The 24,269-nt window shown below is 47.5% G+C and overlaps 1 protein-coding gene across 8 annotated transcripts in view; it reads right to left on the reverse strand.

The window, feature by feature from the left end:
• The window catches only part of ASAP1 (ArfGAP with SH3 domain, ankyrin repeat and PH domain 1), a 311,752-nt gene that overhangs the window by 22,797 nt on the left and 264,686 nt on the right, over positions 1-24,269 (reverse strand). For all 8 annotated transcript variants that reach the window (XM_072949721.1, XM_072949722.1, XM_072949719.1 and 5 more), the window contains 9 exons: positions 22,019-22,182; positions 20,400-20,533; positions 18,391-18,482; positions 12,872-13,058; positions 12,541-12,626; positions 11,310-11,425; positions 11,089-11,156; positions 9,981-10,088; positions 7,651-7,879 (listed from right to left, as the gene is read on the reverse strand). In XM_072949721.1, the coding sequence (XP_072805822.1) occupies positions 7,651-7,879; positions 9,981-10,088; positions 11,089-11,156; positions 11,310-11,425; positions 12,541-12,626; positions 12,872-13,058; positions 18,391-18,482; positions 20,400-20,533; positions 22,019-22,182 (1,184 nt within the window). The remainder of the gene's footprint in view (positions 1-7,650; positions 7,880-9,980; positions 10,089-11,088; positions 11,157-11,309; positions 11,426-12,540; positions 12,627-12,871; positions 13,059-18,390; positions 18,483-20,399; positions 20,534-22,018; positions 22,183-24,269) is intronic.

The raw sequence follows: 24,269 nt of genomic DNA on the forward strand, positions 1-24,269 counted from the left end.
TTCCTGTGCTCGGCACCCAAGGGAATCAGCAACAACAACGCTCAGTACTAGGAAGTGTGACTTTCCTCCTGGAAATAAACGGAGAATAGATAATGGACAGTGCTGAGGTTCTCCAGCAATGATGGGGTTCTCCATCGCCATCTAGGGACTTTCTGACGCAGTGCATCTGAAAGGCCGTTCAATCAGATCCAAATCCTGCCCGGAAACACAACCAGCCAATGGAGCTGTGTCTCTGGGCAAAGTTGTCTTAAGCAGCGATCAGACCAAGGTTGTCCTGTAACCACAAACCAGGCAAAATCAAGCCTCCTGAGTCATTATTTCAAGAATGCAGGGATTCTCTTCATCACATGTCATCACAGCCTGGTCTTACTTTCTTCATATCAGCTACTACAGTCTGTAATTATTCATCTTTGCTTACTTGTTTACTGCCTCTCTCCCCCACCAGGCTGCAGGCTCTATTAGGGCCAGGCTTTCCTCTGGCCTGGTGTATGGTGAGCTGAATTTAGTAACAAAGTATCAAACAGATGGATGAATAAACTGCTACTTCTTTTGTTTTAAGGCTAGTGATCCTTAAGGATCAAAAACCAGGGAGAGAGGAGAACCAGGGAGGGATGGTGTGAATGAAGTTCGAAAGGGAATATTCAATACTGTGATCTAACTTCACAGAAAACACACACACAGACCCACGATTGTTTTGTAATAGAAGCGACAGAAAGGAAGATGCCACCAAATCTTCCTGGCTGCTAGGGCATGAGCTAAAAAAGGGTGTAGAACTTTGTACCAGACCCCAGAAAAGCAAGCAAAATTTTTTAACTTGTGAAGAGCTCAAAAGACTTCCAAAATGAGTAACTAGTCTCTAAGCATGTTTCATGCAAAATGACTCTTGAGTATTGGCCCAGTCAGGAAAGCAGCAATCCTGGAAGGTCAAAGACAGCTAAAAGAAAACAAGTACAGCATCAAACAAACTCAAAAGAGGTGGGAGGCAATGTGAACGGCGTGTGTGTGTGTGTGTGTGTGTGGGGGGCTCTGACAGCCCGTTTTCTCCTGTGAACTCTGCCAGGGCCCGTGGGAGTAAGCAGAAAACACCCCAAACCTCATCTGCCAATAATACTGGCTATTATGTCAAACTATCTTCCAGTGATTCTTCTTAAAAAAATGGGTCTAGGTTTCGAAGGAGTTCTGAGGATAAATTATGACAAGGTCCTCCCCGAGGAGGTGGAGTGCAGCGCAGCCCTGACTGGGGTCCACCTGCCTGGGCTGCTGTCCTGCACCCCACAGCCTGCTGGGCGCTCAGCTGGACATTCTGCTGTGCCTTCAGCTCTAGCGGCCCCACTGAACGCCCCTGAGCTGGGCTGCCATGAGCACCTCACCGTCATCAGCTCGTGGAGTCCCCAACGGGAGTGCAGCTGAGAAGTGCGCTCCGCACGGGGCCGGAGCTCGGGAAGCCCCTGTGCGTGCCAACCCCAGGCATCTCAGAAGCCACCATACTCACTGTGTTCCCTCCTCACCTCTGCATCTGTCAGGGGTCAGCTTCAATGTCACCACACCCAGAGGCCTCCACTCATCCACCCCTCTGCCCTGGAGCAACGGCTTCTATCTCTGATGTCACAGGGTTAACAGCATCCATTCTCTGTCCTGCATGACAGCCACTCTGCCTCCTCTGTCCCTGGCTGGGAGCCTCCTCAGAGCAAGAGCCACACACACTCTCTCTCTCTCTCAGTGCCTGGCATGTTCTGGGCACGCCAGGCGAGTCTATGGAAATAATTCACCGTGCAAGTCAGGAGGATTCTTTTTCAATGTCCTTATACTTTTGATTTTCAGTAAAACAGAAAACCCAGAGGTCTTCCAAGCTGGGAGACCAAATAAAAATGTACCTTTGAAATTTCAAAGGAAAGACAAGACCAGGAAGATGGCTTTAAAAATTATCCTGACAGTTTTGGGAGAAAATTGTCTGTAGAAGTCCAATACACATATTCTAACACGACATTCATCAGTGTTAACGACACAGTTATGTATACCACTGCGGACAACACAAGTGAAAAATTTACCATTTTCTAACGGTTTTCATAGAACAGAGCTTATCAGGGTGGAAAGTTTGTCACTTCAGAAGTGGATAAGGAAGCAATATTTTGTCTAGAGAAGAGCTGTGTGTGGAGGAGCTATTAGTATCTCCAGGCTTGGATGGGGTGAGAGAGGCCCCGCGAGGCAGGCTGGAGCGTGGGGGACACCTCGGTAGGTGGGTGGCGGGGCTGACAGCGTGACACGGCGAGTCACACGGAACACGTGTTAGCTCTTCACGTGCCCTTCAAGCTCCTTCCAGGACACTGATCGCTAAGAGCAAGTGCGACCTAGGGGCTTAGGGCTGGCTCGCTATAACTCACTCACACTTGCTCACACGTGCACCCAGCACTTCCTCAGCCTCCCGCCACCCCCAGCAGTCAGGAGACCCGGCCGGTGAGCCTGTGCCTGCAGCCACCGCTGGAGGCAAGGGTCACAGACATGCTCTTGGCCAGCAAGGTGACAGACGTGTAATGCTTAAAAAGGACTGAGAGAGACTGACAAAAACAGGCCAAAAAAAAAAAAAAAAAAGGAGGAAAATCTCACATGAATGAAGGACAACAGTCCACGGGAAGCTTTCAAATGGATCCACTTAAACGGCCGCCTTCCCATGAGATTAAAAAACCTCAGGAAACTCTAGCGTCATCGATACACGAGGAACGTCTCACAGGAAAATCTCTCCCAGGCAAGCCTGACTCATCCAGCCACGCACTTGGTAGCGTCCTTGCCGCCTTCGTGTCCCCAGGCCTTCTCCCTGGCCGCCCCCTCTGCCCTCTCCAACAACTGCCACAGACCTCAGATGAGGTCGGAGAAATGGTGGACTTGCTTCCACAGAGGAGTGTGGGCATGAATGTTGTGCAGGAGGATTTTCAGGAAGTGAACCCCCATACCCCGGACATCTGGGTTAGTTTCACGAGCATCCCTTCCTTGCTCTGGCCACACATTTCTGGGACATGCTTTCACCAATTCTGCCGTTGTTTATTCACTCAACAAGCACTGAGAGAGCACGTCCCCTCTGTGCCGGGCATGCGGGGACAGTGCATTCGTGGTCCTGTACTGGAGGAGCACTGCCTCCCGGGAGGCAGTGGAACAATTTCCTTTTGGACTGGCACCAGTGCTGCCCCCGACGGCACAGGTCACCGCATCCTCTCCCCAGGAGCTCCCTCCCCTCCCCTCTCTCCCTCCCCTGGGCCCAGCACACCGCTGAGCTGAACACATTCAGCAGCACCGAACAGTCTCCCACGGACTGAACACTCACACCGTGACTGTCACTGTACAGACACCGTTCCATGTTCTGAGCAAGGACCCAGACAGACACACACCCAATCCTTGTTTTTCAGATGAAGACCCTGACCAGCAAGATTAGTAAATGTGAAAACAAGAGCAGGACAGGGAAAGGATGAGCACTCAGCGGCGAGGAACCCCTGTCTCCTGGGTGGGGCAAGGGAGAGAAGGGGAGAAAGCAGGGTCTAAATCCACGAGGGCTCACGGCTGCCCAGCAGCCACGGTCTGCTTCACAGGCGGATCTGCCCTGTATATACGGCATGTTACTGTATATTCCTGGACTAATGAGGGTGCTTAGTTTCTTCACCTAACCTGACAGCAAGGGCAGCAAAGTTCAGCTTTCTCTGGGACAAGCACCCACTGAGCCCCCCGTGTGCCAGCCCTGCATGGCTTCTGCGCAGGTCACCTGCCAGTTTATCAGACCAAGGCTGGAGTTGGTGTGAAACAGGAAGTTCACGTGACAGAAAACGTGTGTGGACTGCAGGATTAACACAGGTACTCACAGGATATGCAGAGGGGCCACCTAATGCCGAGTCCAGGGGGCTGATTTCATGAGATGGGAATGAATTAAAGTTAGCTTATCACTTTGTGTTTCTAAAAACATGAAGACTTAGTTCTTTTAAGTAAGTTAAGTAAGCTACTTGGGATCAGATTCATCGTTCAATGACTTGACGAACCCTTTGAGTTACAGGTGCCACGTCACACCAGGATTCACCATTCAGAGCATCTGCTAATCTACCCGACGTGGGTGGCCTCATTTGGGCTCCTATTCCCAAAGGGACTCCTTTTTAAAGGTGAGGAGGTGCAGTGGCTGTAAAGCCAGCAGCCGTGTCTTCCCTTCCTCCTTGGGACACTGACTAGATGCCAGGTGCTCAGCCGAAAGCGTCCTGTCCTCATGAACCTCCAGAAAAAGCTCACACCAGGTACAGTCTGTGTCACAGGGGGGTAGAAGGTGCGGAATTGTACGATGGGAGAAAACTGCAGTTCTGCAGCTTAAAATTTGTTTAGAAACTGTTAATCAAGCAAGTAAGCAAGCAAACCAACCATAAGCAAGCAACACTGTTTTTAAGCACCGGTTCTGGGGGGCGGCACACGGTACCACAGTGCTCCCACCTTCCTCCCCACCCTGGAGGGGGCTGTGGGGTCAGGGCCTCACTGTCCGGGCAGGGGTCCCTCCCAGGAGTCAAGGGCCCTGCGTTCTACACAATCCTCCTCATGTACTGTCTCCATGGGTCCCGGGACAACTGTGTGAGGAGGACGGGACAGAGATGGACCCTCTTCCTCAACGTGGGAAAGAAGAAACTAGGAGATCTGGTGACAAGCCACATAAGGCCCACTTTAATTTTCTGTCCTGCTTCAGCTACTGCATGACCTGAACCTTTCCAGGGATCTGTTTCCTTAGCCATACAATGGGTGGCAGATGGCATGAACCTTTCAATATCCTTCTAGTTCTAAAAAAAAAAAGTCAGGTGCTATAAATTCATTTTCACTTAAAGATGAAAAACAAACCAATCTTTGCAATCCTGAAAAATAATTAGTCTTAACAGAGATACAGTGAAGTGGGGGGTGTGGGGAGTTAAGATCCCAAGTGAGGAACTTCTGCACGCTGCGCTTTTACAGCTTTGACTGAATCTCACCGGACTTCCCACCTGAAGGGTTAGGCAGCAAAATGTTTCTGTGGCTTAAGGCTGGTGTGTTTGGGCTTCTGAATTGCTGGGTTGTCCAACTCTTACTGGAGCCCTGCTCAGGCACAGGGGACTTTGCCTGATGGCAATTTAGGTCAAACTCCTTGCATTTTCATGAGGTAGCTTGAGTTTTTTGAAAGTATCTCTGAGCTGGATTCAGGATAATTCTTTCTGCTTCCCTCCTCTGTATTCCCGTTATTAGTGGAAACTTTATCATGAGCTGCTTCTGCCTCACTGGAAGCCATCATCCTTCCAACCCCCAAGTTCACGGCGTGGAAATGACTTCTGCGGCAAGCAGACACCTCTGCTTCCCTCCGTGGAAAACCAGCAACCCAAAGGGCAGGTCCAAGACATCCTCGTTCCGTGCAAATGGCTCAATCAGTTCAACAGAATGAAATGAAGAAAACTTAAGGGCTATGAAACAGAGGAGAAGTATCTCTGCACAGAGCACCAGCCCATCTTCAACTATGTCTTCTAAGCGCTCCATTCAAACAGTATCGGCATTTTCCAAACGTGAGGGCAAGCTGGCTGCAGGAAGCATCTCCCGTTTCAGGCTCCTTATAAAAGTCACAGGGAGGCTGTGCTCCCTGGGTCTCACTGGCTCAGGCCGAATCTCCGCACCTGATGTCCTGCGAGGCGCAGCCTGGAAGAACACTCTGATTTCAGCGGGGAGGACATCCACGTTCAGTTGTGGGATTTTGGGGGAGGGGGGTTAGGAGTCTATCCTTAGCTGACCACGGTTGCTGTGGCCAAGTCTCTAAGCGCGTGTTTCAGCAGCTGGATCACGACACAAATTTGGTCTTTGTCTTCTGGGCCTTGGGTAAAGAGCTAATTAGAATTTATTCAAGGCAGGAGAGATATACTTGGCACTGAGTCAGTCCATTTTATGGGTTTCTCTGTCCCCTTGAGATAAAATTATAGACAGGGGTAGGAGGGAGGTGAGGGGGTCTCTTGGCCCCTAGGACTCTGGTGTCATTCTCTCCTGTCTCCTTTTCCAAGATTCTCCACTACCTGGAGGCTTTCCGAACAGACCCAGGCCGTGCCTGCCTGGAGAGTTCGTCACCACTTTCTTGGTAACCACAGTGACGGGTAAGAACCCTTTCAGGGTGACTCCGTGATCATTTTATTAGGTTTGGCGGTTTCCCACGGTCCTCGTTATGGTGCAGAAAGGGACGCTCTGCTCCAAGCAGGTGGCTACCCTGATGGGGGGGTATCATTACCCAGAGGTGAGCAGCAACACAGTCCTCTTACAGCGCAGAGCTGCACCTCGACACGCTGGTGTGCACTCAGGCCCGTTCGAACATACTGTGCGGAACGGTAAGAACAGCCTGGCGGGTGAAACCCTTGGCTTCCGCGTGCTGTTGCTGTTCCGGCCACCGGTTATCGCTGATGAGCACCGTTCACGCCCAAGCCTTGTTTTAACTTTCTCCAGTATTTGATAATCTATGGGGCCATTTGGGGTCTCTCTCAGAACACAGCTCCCATTTATAACACCATTTCAATGGAGAATAAGCTCTGAAAAAACAGTGTTTTGAATAAAGCTCACATTTCCCAGAAAATAGCCCCAGTGTGCCTGAAATAGGCACGGCATTGTGCCCCGGGGGCCCGCAAACCTGCGTCAGCACGACCCCGGCACGAGGGAGAACCCTGCATTTGGGTTTAGCAGCCGAGACCAGACCTGAAGCTACAGCTCTGGGTACCTCTCGAGTCCCCCCGGGTGGGGTGACCCTTTCACGTTGCCACTTCTGTGTCTCGACTTGTCCCCACGCAGATGGGAACACACGCACTTTCTGTGGATTCGGGGGACAGGACAGGCTCTTCATGGCTGCAGCGTAACGTGGTGAATCATCACCCCTGGTGTGAGCCCCGTGAGGACGTTTGACAACGCACGACACGGTAACCCTCCCTGGGAAGATTCTTCCCCAGGTGGTATCTGGTGCAGAAACACTCCTCGTCAGAGAGCACAGGAGTGTGGGCTCAGGTCACATGGGCGCCGAGTGAGAACCCCAAATACCCGAGAAACTCAGGCCAATCACTCAGCATCTCTGAACCTCGCAGCCCCCCCATTTGCACGACGCCAGCAGCTCCACCACGCACCTTGCCTGGTGAGCGTGGAGAGAAGTGCTGGGCTCAGGGCCTCTCATACAGCAAAAGATTCCTGACTATTAACCATCATTGTTACTTCTCACAGCTTCAAGAGAGGCATTTTGTGCGGAGGAAAGAAACTTCTCAAAGAGAAACTGAAATTCCACCCCATATTACACAGGAAAGAACACTGGTCTTGGATCCACATGGACCTTGGACTGAACCTCAACAATCCCACCGACTGGCTGCATGATCTTGGACAAGTCACCCTACCCCCATCTCCTCATCTGTACAATGGGCACAAAAGCACACACCTCACAGGACGATTGTGAGGTTCACAAAGGACAGGGCACGAGCTGTGCCTGTAACACTACTTCTCAGCTGTTACTTGGCAAATAGCAACGTCCCTACTTCAAGCTGCCCCTGACATCACATCCCAGACTCTGCCACTCAAATGCAACTCTCAGTTTTCTCCTCAAAGCTGGGCTGACTCCTGGCTCTGAGGATGCAGTCACGAAGCCCTCCTTGAAGCTCGTACCTTTCACGGTGTTTCTGGGAGGCAGTGGGGGCGCCTCCGCGGTTGGTGACGTGGGCGAGTCTGTGCTTGTGGAGACGAAGATCTGGTTGGTGAAGGCGCCGTAGGAGAGCCGCTGCTTGTCCCGTGGGGTGCTGAATCCCGGCAGCGAGAGCTTGTCCTGCGGGGAGATACTGGAGGAGTGGCAGAAGCTCTGCGGTCTGGGTGAGCGCTCTTTCTTGATGGGGCTCGGCTGGCAAATGAAATAACAGTGCTGCGCGTAAGATGATAATTGAAGGTGACCGGGGGACGTCTGCAGGGTGGGCTTGGCTGGGAATCTGGGTTCCTGTGGCTCTCTGCACTTTCTGAGGTCAGCCACACAACAGCCCAAGAGCCATGTCCCAGTACAAGGGAAATATCTAGCTAGTGCCCTTCTGATTCTCACGTCATCACTACCAGAGTCACACTAGGGACAAACTGGTGAGGGATCACAGTAGCATAAGTATAAGGTCACAGATTCAGCCTCTAATGAACAAGTATCTCCCCCGTGCAGGGCACGTTCACCAACATCTGAACTGCATTTCCACCTATCTGTAATCTATATTAAGTTCTCCATCCTCACCTCTCTCCTCATTTGACATCCTCTTAGGGAGGCATCTTACCCACACCCGTGGCTGGGACTGCCACTTAATGTGGATGACCCAGACCTGGGAACCCATTCTCAACCTCTTAGATTCTGGACACTTTCACCCACCTATGACAGGTCCCTGGCGGCTACAGCACTCACACAACTTCCCAAGTTAGAACCTTCAGTGGCACTGAAGGGCCATCAGGTCCTGCGTGGAGAGCTCAGAAATGTCCCCAGACCTGTCCCTCGTGCAGGCACTCCCCAGCTCCCACGGACGCACTGGCCTTCTAAAGAAGCCCGACTCCAGTTTCTTTCAATTCCAGCCCATCTTCCACACCACAGCCAGAGCTGGTAGGAAACCCTCTCTCTGACAATAAATCTCTGTTGGCCTGTGACCGCCTGGGTGAGAGCCCAAAGGCTGACCTTGGCCCACAGCACCCTTCCTGCCCTTCCTGCCCTGGGCTGCCAGACTTCAGGGCAGCCTCCTGCCTCTCCCCACCCAGTCCATATGAAGGTACCTCACACATCTCAGAATTTCAGGCCCTTCATGACCCCCTGGCCTTTGCACGTGCTGTTCTCCCTCCCTGGAGGGATGCACGCCTCCCTACTTCCTTGCCTGGACAGCTCCTCCCGCTCCTGAGAGACCTATCTTCCACGGTACTTCCTGGGTAGGGTCCTCACTGCTTGCCAAGGCTGAGCTGGCTGCTCTGCTCTCTGAGCACTTCTCAGGAGTTTCCCCAACTCTTATTAGGATGGTTGTCTTCACTGTATTGTTATTTATCTCCTCTCAAAGTGGTGAAGGCCTTTAGGACACTTCTGTATGACCAGCTTTGACTATTCCTAACACCCTGCCTGGGGAAGAGAAACCAGCAGATACACATCTGATGAGAAATGCATAAACGAACCTTCAGCGGTAAGTAAGAACTGTATCTACGATCACATCACACAGAACTGGGTTTAACCCGAGACTGTCTACTTGCTGTGAGACTGGATAAATTGCAAAACTTGCCTGTGTATCAGTTTTCTCTTCTGTAAAATGGGGGAAATAACAATGCCCCAGCAGCCTTTTGGTAAAGACGGTCTGATGTAACACAGGCAATGTGCTGACTGTCACCTAGTCCACCTTTAAATACTCAATCAGTGACAACTGATTATTAATTAGCTGTTCTGATGGCTAATTTTATATGTTGACTTGGCTAGGCCATGGTGCACAGGTGTTTGGTCAAACACCAGTCTAGATGTGGCTATGAAGGAATTGTTTAGATGGGATGAACATTTAGGTTAGGTTTTGAGTAATATGGGTGGGCCTCATTCAATCAGTTGAAGGGCTTAAGAAGGAAAAATACTGAGGGCTCCCAAGGAAGAAGGCATTCTGCCTCCAAACTCAAGACTGCATCATCAACTCCCACTGGAATGTCCAGCTTGCTGGCCTGCCTTATAGATTTTGGACTTAGCCCCATGATCACGTGTGCCAACTCCTTGAAATAAATTTCTCTCTGTTGCTGTCTCTACACACGCACACACACCCTACTGGTTCTGTTTCTCTGGAGAACCCTAAAACAGCTATTGAGCAGTACCCAAGAAGGATCAAAGACTGAACAAAGAAAACGGCCCTGCTACATCAGGTCATAAGGCCCATCAATCTCACAAAGAACGGATCTTATCTGCACAGTGCAGAACGACTGGGAGAAGTGCTTAGGGATTCAGAGGCATTATTTCCACTCACTTTGTCATCCAGATCATCATCGCTTTCATCCATCTCCTCCTGTCGAAGATTCCACTCATATTCTACGTGGACGTGTGGATTGAACTTTCCAGATTTAGCTTGGGAAAGCTGAAAGTAACAGCAAGTGGAACCATTTTAATTTAAATGCCAGACACTCCGATATTATATAAACACCTTATTCCTGGTTTCAGATTAATCATCAGTCCCTGTACTGTAGGCAAAACTCTGATTACACAAGTGGGATTACTATAGGGCAGACTTCAGAGGAATTGCAAAAAATTCTAGTTGAGGCCTTTTTAATTTTGGTAACTTGACTTCTCTCCAAAATTAAAAGCTTTCTTAAAATGATTAAAATGAGCCTCCAAACTGCTAATTTCAGGCTGGAAAGCAAGAACAGATTTAGTGAAGTGTGGAAGGTTGGGCCTTTAAAGCCAGACAGTCCCAGTTCAATACGTGGCCCACTCGTTCAGTCATAAAATGGGGCAGGGATAACTCCAACTTCCTTCCTCAAAGGGTTCTTGTGAAAATAGAGAAGTACCAGTGCTGGGCCTAGGCATTTCGGCATTTAGCAGAAACTCAAGGGAAGGTCCCCTGTCTTTCTTAGCTCAGCCTCTCCTGTGGTTAAGAGAATCCTGGTCTCCGTAAAGGCCCAGATTTACAAGCAAGAACCAGTGGGACAGGAGAGGGTGAGCGTGTGCAGAAGGAAGGGTGGGGGTGGGGAGTGCATTATGAAAACCACTGCACTCTGAACTTTACTTGCCCAAGTTCTGGAACTGGATTCCCAAATAGTTCTTTTCTGTTAAGCTACAGAGAAAAGAGTAATGGCCTGGCAGATAAATAGCAGGGCCTCAATCTACAAGCCCCTCCGGTAATAAGACCTCTCAAATGCCTTTCAGCCACTACATCGTAACTGCACTCAAAGACATGTGGATGACCAATGTATCATTTCACATTTTCCAAATGTAGTAGCCTTAGTGCTTATCTGAACTTTTTTAGCTAATATTACAAAAAAAAAAAATCTGCTTCTTTCATATACAGTGGGGGGTTCCCGAGAACGCCCTTCAATAAGGCAGCTGCTCCAGCCACCTCCCCTGCCCACTCTGCTCACCAGATCTTCACACTGGGTGGCTTTCAGTCTCTTTGCTATGTCCAGGGCAGTCTCTCCAGCCTGGTTAACTAGAACAGGGAGATAGATTTGCATGATTATCTAGTACATGACTTGAAAAGGCAAAGAACAACACTCAAATTTACAACAGAACAGGCCCGTCTCAGTTTCAGCCAACTAAACGCTCTCACTGTCACTGTTACGAGCCACGTGGCCACACGTACCGACATCCACGGTGGGCTTGCTCCGGAGAAGCAGCTTCAAACACTCAGGTTTACCGTACATACTACAGTAGTGCAGAGCCGTATTTCCCAGGGCTGTCTGCTTATCCAGGTTCCCACTGAAAAATTAAAATATAAGGAAAAAAATGACTTGCTCTATAACTTAAAACACTTTTTTTCTGTGCTAACAACTGAGTCAAATTTGAGACCTACTTTGTTTATGAGCAGGGGAGATGTTTCTGACATGACCCCTAAATTTATAAGTGACACAATGACACCAACAGCTAGCATTTATTGAGTGCCTATCTTGTAGGGGACAGAGAGGACAGACACACGTCTTTCACATATATTAGCTCATTTAACCTTTACACCCACCTGATGGGGCACGTGTTATCATAACCTTTATTTTTCAGATGGAAACAGGCAGAGGATGGAGGGCTTGCTTTAGAGATTACCAAGACACAGCGGATGGAGCAGGCCCTGGAACACCGGCAGTGCGTCTCTGGAGCCAGCGGTCTGAACAACTACACTGAACCACCTCTGCGGGAGTGGCTGGGGCACTGGTGCAACCTGGCTTGTGTCCAGGCACTGTTCTCTGTATGTGGGTTCAAAGCCCCTCACCATTTTCATCACTCTCCTTTGGATAAGCTCCAGTTCCTCCTCCGAATCTGCGGCTCACAGAACTACCCAGTAAAGAATCCAGCAAGTCCAAATCTCCTGTGTTCGGTATTATCCTCCTCTTCACATCCTTAAATCTGAATTAGCTATTGAGTCACCCCCACACACTGATGTCTTATAATCAACTTATGAGCAATAAAAACTCACAGATCTGTTACTTGTGCTGGTAAGTCTCCTTTCTTTCAACCTCCTTTAATGCAGCAGGTTTTGGACACAGAGATAAGGTTTTACTTTTATCTAGGCCAAGGGTTGGCACACTACAGCCTGCAGGCCATATCTGGCCCTCTGCTTATTTTTGTAAATAAAGTTTTATTGGAATATGGCCACACTCACAAGTATGGCCGCACACACCTGACAATATGTAACACTGACTTCTGGCTGTTTTCACATCATGATGGCAGCGCTGAATGGCTGTGACAGACACCTCATGGCCTGCAGAGCCTAAAACAGTATCTGGCTCTTTATAGGAAAAGCCTGCCGGTTCCCGATCTAGGCCACCAACAGGGCCGGTCTGTGTTAACTTACAAGGCACATTCAGAGAAAATAAAAGCCGTACCAGTTTTGCACAAGGAAGTCAACCAAATGGAGAGATGTCTGGTCTGCGGTTCGGACTGCAAGATGAAGGGCTGTCTCCCCGAGCTCCTAAAAGGAAAGGATAAGTCTAAATAGGGTAATCACATGTCCTGCTTTGCCCAGACAGGCTTCGTTGACGTCAATGGCCCCAAAGTCATTTATTAATAGCAGCCCCTATCACTCTTGCATTGTCCTGCTTCAGACATGGTCACTGAACGTATCACAGTCTCACTCCGTGGTGTTCCAGTACGATGAGCCATCTTTTAAACTGATTTTCTGCACCCTTTTCCTTCCTGACCTTAGCGAAGCCGTACCTGTCCAGGTTCCAGCAGCGGCTCCATTAGCTCTACCCCCTCTGCGTAGACCTGGATCAGTGCAAGTAAATCCCTGGATTTGATGGCCTCAAGCAACTCATTCAGTTTAGCTGATGACGATGAACAGGTCTTCCTTGAAAATCTATGATCTACATACTTTGCAGTGATATATTCTTTCCGCACAGTCCTAAAATAGAGCAGAACGAAACAAACTAAGACTTTATTTTCCAAAAGCTAAGAAAGATTTACATTTTTCTGACACAGTTCTCTCTGAGAAGAGTTATTTTCATTAAGATATACTTCTCTTCAACATTCCAGCAAACCAGGTTAGACCAAGTTTATTCCAACAGAGACAGAATGAAGAAACCCACAGGGCCCTGAGGCTCCGCAAGGCTGGGATCAAAGCCCCGCCCACAGGCCACGCGCTGAGCTCCGGAAGGACACAGATGGCTATCTGTCCTGCCGTGGACTACTTGTTCAAAGCCCAAGTGGGCCTGCTGTGTCTCTCCTTCTCTTGAGGACTCACCCCTTCTCCACTTCAGTCTGAGCAGTCCGAGTGGAACTGAGCCCACTTCCCAGCTGCGGGGTGAGTCTATGACTTAAGTGGCCTGATGGTCACCTTTGGAGAAAGGCTGAAATGGACGCTGGCTCAAAGGGAAGGAGAGACAAAAGTCATCAGGTCGAGCTAGGGTCCAGATGATACTGTTTGACATCCTGGATCCTGCTACACCTGAACTCACCCTTTGAATTTTGTAGTTACCTGAGCCAATTAATAAAAAGACAATGAATGAATTTTCGGTTCAAATCCTAGTCCTACAGCATACCAGCTGCGTAACCTTGTGCAAACTCACTAATCTTCATGAGCTTCAGGGTTTTTTTTTTGTTTATTTGTTTTTAATCTGAAAGTGGGGATAATAACTCACTGGTATATTTTGAATTAAAGAACGTACAACACCTAGTAGGTGCTTTCTTCTTTTCAAGACAGCTCTAATTCATGGGACGTAAAATTTTTGCTCAGAAACAGCCATAGCAAGTGTAGTAGCTACGGCTGTTTCCCACATCCCACAGCCCAGCAACACTGCTTAAAATTGTGCTGATGCCTTTTTCTTTCACTCTGAGTTGGCAGCAAAGAGTTGAGCTGGTTGATGGTGGCACAGAGCCTTTGATGACTTGCAGGTTCCGCTCAGTAACCAAGATCGTACACTCAAGAGTGTCCCTTATGCTTAAGTCAGAGTCCTTCTTGAATGGCTGCAGCCTGGTGAGTCGGAGGACTTCTGGACAGCTGAAAGACTGGCCTAAGACTGGCTCCTAAGATGTGCGGCAGGTGACTTACAGAGAGTCTGAAAGGCAGATACTGTGTGATGGATGGGGCCTCATACTAAAGAATTAAATGACTTCATTCAAGTCTGATACCACTAGAGGAGGGACCAAGATGGTGGAGTAGAAGGACGCTCGTAGCTCACCCCTCCCACAAACACACCAAAACCCACATCCACGGACCCACCCAGCCAACCAGAGCACCTGCTGAACTCCAACAGAGCACTGCCCTCTTCAAGCCTGACACCACTTGCTAGCTACACAACCCTGGGTGAGTCAGGTTCTCGCTATGCCTCAATCTCCTCACCTGTAAAACGGTAGTAATCACGCCCGCCTTACTACCTTCCAGGGAGGCAAGCATACAGGTATGGAACCAGGAATGATGTCCGGCTGGGCTTAATCTCAAAGCTTCCTTTCTACTGGTATCCAGGGGGTTGGACCAGGATCAATGGTGGGAAGTTACAGGGAGGTGGATCTGAGACAGCCGTTCTCATGCGTTAAGCTGACCTGCCCCCAGGTCTGCACGTGGGCTCCTGACGCTGGAAATACCCCATAGATGCTACCTAGTAATCTGGCAGAAAAGATCCAAAGGGCACTGAGGCTATCTGCCCCAGGTCACCTTGAAGATCACCTCCAACCCTGGGTCTCCAATTCTGTGGCTGCAGAAAGTGTCCGAGGTCTCATCAGGCAGGATGTGTTTAACCCTTTCTGTGCACTCAAGAGTTACTCCTTTCTAATGACAAGTAGTGCCTTGGCAATGGAAAGCTTTCTGACAAGGGGGAACAGGGAGGGTGGAAAACAGACTTATCTGAAAGGCTGAACGACACAGTGCTTGATGAAAGATAGCTTTCTCCTTTCATCCTCCACCAAACCCAGTCCTTCCTACCTACCCTGGTTCAGGTAATGGTAGTGACCATTTACCTAGATGTTCAAGCCAAAACCTGTAGGTGTCACCTTGACAATTCCCTCAAACATCCCATATTTAAACTGATGAGCAAATTCTGGTGGTTTCCCTTCAAAGTACACTAAGAATTCAACTTTTCACCACCTCCACTGCTACCATCTTTGTCCAATTTATCTTTGTCTCTCGGTGGATCTGGTAAAACTTTCTCTTCAGTCTGTTTCCACCTGTCCACCCCTCTACCCCGCAGTCTGTCCTTCTCTCATCAGGCACAGCTGGGCTTCGCCACCTCCGCCCTAATGACACTCGGGGCTGGATAATCCTTTGCTGTGGGTGGTGACCTCACACACTGTGGGACATCTGGCAGCAACCCTGGTTTCTGTCCTCTGGACACCAGCAGTACCTCCCCAAGTCATGACAACATGTCTCCGGACACTGCCAAGTGTCCTCTGCGGGGCGGGGCAAAACTGCCCTGGCTGAGAACCACTGAGCTACAAGGATCCATTTCAAACATAACTGATCAAGTCACTCCCTTTGTTTGAAACTTTCTAATCACACTAAGAATAAAATCCCCAAAACATTTCACGACCTCCAAGGCCCTGCGTGTCTGGCCCGCCCCTGTTTCACATGGCGTCTCCCAGCACCCCCTCCTGGCTCGGTTCTCTCCAGCCACACCTGCCTTCTTGTTCCGTGTGAACACGTCCAGCCTGCCCGCCTCAGGGCATCCACACACACATATTGCCCACCTGCCTATGCCCATCCTTCCAATCCTCTGCTCTCAACTCAAACATCAGGTTCCTCAGACTCTCCCTGACCCGCTAACAAAAATGTCCCTGCACCTCAACCCCTCACCCTGTTAGGATTTCTTCCTAACCCCACTGCTGAGTGAAATGATAGTATTTACTTTCCCGTCCCTGCATTTTCCACTCCCTTGTCAAAGTGTTAGCAGGACGGGGGCTGTCTTGTTCACGACTGTATCTTCAGCACTGAAAAGTGTGCCTGGAACACAGAAGTTGCTTAATGAAACACGTGAGTGGTTTAATTACATGCTACCGGAGACTCACTTCATTCTTCCAGGTTGCTGGCTGAGTAAGAGAATCGTAACGGTAATCACACAATGACAATGACAACAGGAGCAGTAAACACACAGCACTCTCGATGTGCCCAGAGCAGCTCTAAGCTCTTCTCACTTCACCCGGTCAGTTCTCCCCACACCCTAGGAGGTTGGCACATTTTTCGGATGAGGAAACTGAGGCACAGACGGTCAAAGCTACTTGCCCAAGATCACAGTTCAGGAAGAGGCAGGGCCAGGATCCGAGCTCCCGGAGTCTGGCTCCAGCGTCTACAATCTTAACCACTATTTTCGAGATGTGGAGAACCACAAGCTTTGGAGGGGAAGGTCTGATGGAGGCCACAGAGCTGCCAGGGCGGGGCGGATGATGCCTCCCACGGGCGAAGCGGGAAACAGAAATCTGAGCTGTTACGAAATTTACCCTAAAGTAACGCCTTGGAGTTTTGGGTCGTGTAAACACTTAAAAATGCTGGTGTGGGCAAGACGGGGCCGTGTGTGCCTGAACACATACCATCACCACGTTTGTGAAATAACTGCAGATCATAATTGTCTGTGGTTGTCTCAGGATCAACCTAGCTTCCGAAAGCCCTGTTTCTCAGTAATGCATGAGCTCACTGGTGTGAAAAAGCCATCCAAGTGGTTTCTGTGCTAGGGCGATGCTTGAACATCTTAAGCCAGACGCCGCCCAGATTAGGTTAGGGTACTATGTGTGCCCCCAACACTCTGAGTTTTCTTCTGTGACACTTGGTACAATTATGACTAAACAATTAACTGTTTAATTTCTTGGTTCACACTGCGCTTCCTCTCTAGGCTCCAGGTCTCATGAGCACAGGGTTCTATCTCCATTGTGTTCTGCTGTTTCCTGAGCCTCCACCCTAACATGAGACACAGGGTGGACATACAATATACATTTGTTGAATTCAAGAAAAGACGACTGCCAAGAGGCCTTCTGGGAGGCTGATTTCATAATTTGAGGGAAACAAACATGTCCCTTGAATGTGGCCCATAATAGTTCCAGTGCTTTGCCAATTTGGTGCCTGAATAACCACCCAGGAGGGGCTGGCAAAACATTCAGGCCGGCGCTGACTTCACAAAGGCTTCCCTGATCACTTGCTAGAATTGAATCTCTCTTCTCCTGTTCATCCACACGATTTAAAATTTTAAAGGGTGAATTCAATGTAAACATTTTTGAATAGGTTTGAAGACTCAGACGACTCAACCAGAAAAATATCAGAAAGTGTTTACCGAGGGGTCTCATGCCTGTGTCCGCCCCAAAGTAGGCACTTTTATTAGTTTCCTGGGTATTTTCCAGTGTTTCTTCGAACAAACCCTGTACCTTTGTTCAAATAAATCTATATGTTTATATATTCTTCACTGTCCGAATCTATTTGGTGTCTGAGTCCCCACAGCGAAGATGAGAATTCAAAAGTGAAGGGATTAATCAGTAAACATACCCAAAATTCAGTTCCTGAGTTTGGACAGGGTGTTGTGGTCCAGGGCGGCGGTGGTGGGGCTGGGGGTTAACATGCACAAAGGCAGTGTGCTGTGCACAGCGCTCTGCGCCCTGCTGTTTCCACCTGACGGTAATCCCGGAGATCATCTCAAATCAGGACACAAGGAGATTCCTTACTCCTTTTTACATCTGCAAAGCGTTCCGCTGTGTGCTCATACCTTTTATTTAATCGTATGTCTACAGGCAGACGCTTGAGTTGCTCCTAATCTTTTTCTATTACACAACAGGAATAACTTCCCAGAAGTAGGACTGCTGAGTCAGGGTAAATAAATTCCTAACTGTGATAAATGTGGCTAATCTGCCCCTTATGGACGGGGTACCATTCGCACCCCCACCAGCAACACAGGAGAGGAACTGTCTGTTTTCCTGCAGTCGTGCCGAGTGGGCTGGTAAGCACTTGGATTTTTGCCAGTCTGATAGCAATCTCCCATTGCTTCTGTCTGTCTCTTATTTACCACAACACGTGATGATTGAGAGATAATTGTCCATATGAAGACTCATCCTCCACGGAGCAGCTGCAACTCCCAGAAGAGGGGGATGGTGAAAATAATCAGCGCATTTCAGAAATATACTTCAAAATACGTTACTCTGCTCTTATTTCCCTCATAATGAGATTTCCTCTGGGGGAAAAATACTACAACCACTGAGAAGTTTTGGGGGGGGGTAGACAAACAATTACAGAGCAGTAAAGAACTCAATGTATTAGAAGTACTTACATGTCACTTGAAGGAGTGGGTTTTGGTGAGGGGCTGGGTAAATTTGCTTCCATAATATCATTAAAACTATTGTTTCCTACATTCTTGGCCAGCTGCAACATAAACAAAAATAAAACAATATGGCAAACTCCTTACTACTAGTTTAAGAGCTTCCTATCATTTGCTTTTGAGATTTCTGAATACATATTTCCCTTCATTTGCCCCAGAATATAAGCCATCCATCCATCCAGTCAACAGAGAATGTCATGAGCACATACTACATGCCAGGCACTGAATTTCTGACTGCTGGAAACACAGAGATGGGTGAACCATGATCCCTCCTGTAGGAGTAAATGGACCAGTGGGACATGGATAAGAAGACCAGTAATTTTCACAAAGACAGTGTGATAAACACTATACTAGAATAGGATGTGGTCCTACACACACACACACACACACACACACACACACACACACACAAATTGAGATTAGAAAGAGTAGGTTCCACATATGCATCTAGGTTAAATACTTAATGAACAGCAATAGCTTTTCAACCACCATCATGACTCATTTTAGATAAAGCAGATTTTTTTAATGAACTTTTTTTTTTAGGGGAGGAGGTAATTGGGTTTATTTATTTATTTATTTTTAGAGGAGGTACTGAGGATAGCATGTGCTACATCACTTGAGTTATACCCTCCCCACAGATAAAGCAAATTTAACACATACTGGACAAAAAAGAATGTAGGATTCCTTCGTATTTGGGGTATAAATTAAGATGGTGCAGGCAATTAATAAAGAGGCCCCAAGAATCATTTTCCTTCTGTGTTCAAGACCCTTCCAAGAAAATTTGTCTTGAAGGGCTTCTGGTCATTCAGATAATTTGGGGATCAATGCAAAGTGTAAGAAACATTCACATGATCAGGTTTCTTGGGTTTACGGTGCAGTAAGTGTTTAGGATTCGATGCTTCCTGTTTCTAGTTGTCAAACTGCGTTTCATTTATACAAGTCAAGGAGATGGACTGACACCATTATCATACTAAAGAAGAACGTCTCAGGTATGAGGTCTGAGCCTTTCTGTACAATCCTGAAGTGAATTAGGGAGCCATGTATCACTATGACACTTCCTCAATCAAGGGGCTCATACACCCCCAGGCAGACCACATTGTTTGATGGGTGCTCAGATGACAAAGGCTGCCAGCTGGGTGACTAACTGTCCTGACTTTGGGGTACTTTTCTCCAGACAAGGCTAGTGATAAGCTTTCAGATTTTTTGAGCCCCAGGCTCACTCAGGTTCTGCTCAAGAGCCACCAGAGGAGAAGCCCTGTTTTACTTCCAACACTTTCACCCTCAGTATAAAGACTCTCTGACAGTGCACCAGGGTTCCAATCACGCAGGACCGGGTGCATGGCCCCAGGCATTATGGGAGGTAACAGGTGGGCCTTCCCCTCCTTGATTTGGTGATCTGCGGGATCAGTTTAACTTGGACCTGATGAGGCTCCTTTTCCACATCACAAAGCTAAACACCATGACTTCACACACAACTTTTTTTTCTCACTATCTAAAGAAATTAAGGAATGGCTAGTTTATGGTAGGAGCGAACAGGCCACTCCCAATTCACATGTACTTTTATAAACTTACAACCAGTGAAAATAGAGAAAAACTCTTTAGTCATCCCTGTGTTAAATAACACAAGGCACTAGGTAAAGTGAACATGTGAGCTCAGCATCTAACTCCCTTCAGTGCCGTGTGAGTGACCCGCACACAAAGTCATTCCTAAAGGAAAAAAAGCAGCTTTGAAAAAGCTTATCCCCAAAGAAAACAGCCGGTTTAGTAGAGCTAATTATAGAAACGTATGATTTGCCAGTTCCTCAATCAGGAAATAGAAACAGCATTACGCACCACAAAATTTACATTTTAAATACTATGCAAATTCACTAAATTCAGGAATCGGAATTCTTTAAACTCAGCAGAAACAATCTCCCCGCAAAGGAATACATTAAATATATTCATGACAGGTCACTACTTACCAAGAGTTCAGAAGTTCCTAATTTGTCTAGTTCCAAAGACTGAATGCGAGAAATATGAACCCCCATTTCCCTATGGATGCCCGAACATTCTATACAGGTCAAAATGCCCAAGTTGGTTGAAAGCCAGGTAGGTTCTGTGGAAAGAATTTTAAAGACAAGACATCTAATTTTAGTGTGCCAACTACACAGGAAGCTAAAACAGTAGTAAAATCTGTTACAAATGACAAGGGGAAGATTTAAATGGAAGAAATGGATGCCTGCAGTTTAGCCTATGGGCTATAAAAACTAACCTGTTAGACAGCAAAGAGTGTGATAAGACAAATAAAAAAAATTCCACTTGATGTTGATCATTAAATATCAAAAATTAAGTGCTTCACTTTTGCAAAAATGTGAGAAAGACTTTTCCCAGGAGGCCTATGAACATCCTTAGGCCGTGACTGCCCACTGCCAGTATCACTCCCGAGAGTGATGGAGTGAAGGCTTATTAAGTCCAGCTCCCAGGGACCACAGCCATCGTTCACCTCCAAGCTACAACTCGCCTCAACCCCTCATCCTCATTATGGCTTCTTCACAAGGACCTCTTGCTAATGAAACAGCTTTTTCTAGGACCCCTAAGGGCCCCAGAACACAGGGACAAATATTTCTATGTTACCAAAATCTTCAGGGTTTCTTTTCGGTGGCAAGCCTCTTTTTGACTGGTTAATACCTGAGTGTTTACTCCTCCCCTGCCACGTCCTGACACCGTGATCACTATCACACATGCACACGGAAGCAGAAAACATGGGACTTGCCTCTGAGGTGCTCGTGGCATGCTACGTAAATAAGTCTGTTGGCCCAGGTAAAGCAATAGGAAAGTACATCACAGTGCTTAAGAATGGGCCTGCACGACGTCCTGAGCCCTAGTAGATTCTGTGAACTTAGGCAAGTCACTCCACTTCTCTGAGCCCCCCATTTTCTCATCTGTAAAATGGGGGCAGTATTAGGTATCCTACTCAGAGCTTCCGTGAGGGTTCAGTAAGATATTATCAGCACAACAACTAGCACAATCCTTATTACACTGTAAGCACTGAGTGAGTGTTAGCTACCCAAGTACCACAGACGCCAAGTGAGAACAGACATCTGGAGGAAGGTGACACCAGTGCAATACAGAGGTTGGGGAGCATTCACTGAGGAGAAAGGAAGGGAAGAAGTGTACTGGGTTCCAGCCAATGTCACATACATGGTTCCACTGAGTCCTCACAGCAGCTGAGGTTTGGGACTCCACTTTTAGGAAAAGGAAACTGAAGATCAGAATAGTAAAGGGACTTGGCATGAGGTCAGCCAGGCGGTGAGGGGCAGGCTGGGGATTCAAAACCAGGAGGACGGACTCCACGTCCAGGGCTCTCTCCTTACTGCCCATGGTGCCTATTTAACTGGACCTCACAGGAAAGGGAGCATTTTGGCAGGTGACTCTTTAGGGAGAGCAGGTGGGAGCTTTCCAGGGAGAGCAAACAGCAGGGCTAAAAGCAGCTCAGAGGTGGGACCACTCAAGCTGGGGAGGCGTGCTGGGAGATAAGGCTTTGAAATAACTCGCTTGTTCATTTTCTGCAGGAAGAGAAGGGAGGTCTGGCGGCAAATACCTGACGAGCCGCAGTCGCAGCAGACGTCGTTCCCCGGGAGCCGCTGGACGTCCTCGATGATGGCTTTTGTCAGGTCTTCCAGGCTGTTCTCCCCCGTGCTCTGCTCCCCGCGGAAGGCCATGGTGAGGGCCTCTTCTTTGCTGTTCGTCAACACTGATATCCACCTGTTGTCAAACACAGGAGGAAGGAGACATAGGGGCCTGGCCACTGCTCTCCCCTTGCATGGCGAAACAAATCTATTTTCATCCAGAACTTACAAGAGACTCCCTCATAGCAATAGAATGAGGAAAAATGAAGGAAATTAAACCTGAAAGAGAGAGAGTGCTTAAGAGTGGAACATAACACGTAGGAGAAAGTGAGAGAGAGAGAGAGAGGATGAGAGGCGAACACCAACCACCCAGGACTTGTGGGAACACACAGGGCGCCTGCATCTCTGCGTGGAAGGAGGGAAGGGGTGTCAGAATGAAGAGGACTCAGCGTGGGACCAAACCCGTGCAGGGATGAGAACAAGCAGGTGAGAAATGAACAGGAGGCAGAAAGACAGTTTAGCATAAGGCATCTGTCTTCTGGAAGTCCAAGTCAGCGGGGACACTTAAAAGTGAAAAACAAAGGGGTATTTCATTAGCAGCCATGAAAATTCATGTTTATGAAAAAGGTACCTTATCATGGAAACATGCTGATGTTTACAATGTGAAGAGTACTATATACATAGCATGACCACAATAGGTACCAAACAAAATAATAACCCTTTCCTACCAATCTATGCATAAAACCACCTACACACCCAACAACAGGGGGCTGACGAATAAAACCTGAAAAAAAACCCCACAAAGTGGACTAGTTAACCAGGTATCGAAATTTAAGTTCTCCGCCAATTTCTGAATGACACTGGGGACATGCTCACAATATAATGTTTTGTGAAATAAACAGGAAAAAAAACCCTGTTATATGCAATAATATCAAATTTAAATATATGTGTAAATTATATATTTTGTTTAGGGGAAGGAAAGGCTAGAAATTCACCAAAATGCTAACACTGCCAGTCTCTCGAGTGACCTTCTGTAGGACAAATAAATAGACAGACTGCTTAATTCTGTGCCTTTTGGTAATTTTCCAGATCTATAATGAGCTTGTATTACTTTCATGAAAGAGGAAAAAACAGACAAGTTAATTTTTAAAGTAGAAAATAAAAAATATTCCTAAACCATGGTTTGTTCCCACCTCCTGCACAGACAGCTCATAACCACTCTCAACAGAGAACAAAGAAGTCCAGAACTGTGTCTTGAAGGAAGTGTGCATAGGAAACAAAGGACTACCTACCAAAGGCTTGGAATAGGTAAGAGACAGCAATGAGAATTAAAAGCCAAAACAAACCGCCTGGAGTTGTGAACTGCAAGTCACACCTCTGACTCTAGGTGGCGCTCACCTTCACTATGTCGGGAGAAATAACACAGCTCAGCTTTTCTACAGTGAGCCAGAAAAACCAACGCTTCAAAAATCAACTGTCTGGGAATGGAGGGTGGGTTCGGGTGGGCATTTAATACCTTTTAAGTTAAATAATTTTTTTCTGCCATTTAATCTCAAGTTAGAAACTAGAAATTGTTCTGTTAGAAACAGTTCAAGAACCAGGGTTCCACAGGACAGATCACTGTGCATTTTGTCAGCAGCACCAATGACGAAGTTTTCACTGGACCCCAGAGTCCCTATTTTGCCTTCTTTAGGCATTTTGATATTTTGATCTAATGTTACCAGTATCTACAATGTGCCAAGTACTTATAATTTTTGAAATATAATCCTCCAACAAGCCTGAGTCAGGGTTTATTTATAATGCTTTACAGAGGAAGAAGTGAAGCCTGGAGAGGTTAGGTGACTTGCCCAAGGCCCTACAGTGGGACTGGTATCAGACTGGGACGAGAAAACACTTCCCTGACCCCGTTTTCAGAGTTCCCTGCCTCATTTGCATCTTTACTGGAGAACTCATGACAAATAAAATAATAATAAAGTTTGCCAAGATCATCTGAAAACACATATTTAAAGGACAATCCATCTTCTGGAGGAATAATTCAAATTTGGTGAAATGGCTACATTTCAAAGCGGTCAAGAATCAAAGCAACTATTTCTGACAATTCTTTAAAAAACTTCAAAACTATTTTAAAGTAACAGGCATACAAAAATACAAGAAATAAAATAGTGCATAACTGTGTTTTAATACTTTAAAAGTCACTTTGAATTTATGGGAATTTAAAAAAAT

The sequence above is a fragment of the Vicugna pacos genome, chromosome 25, assembly GCF_048564905.1.
Source record: "Vicugna pacos chromosome 25, VicPac4, whole genome shotgun sequence".
Lineage (NCBI taxonomy): Eukaryota > Metazoa > Chordata > Mammalia > Artiodactyla > Camelidae > Vicugna > Vicugna pacos.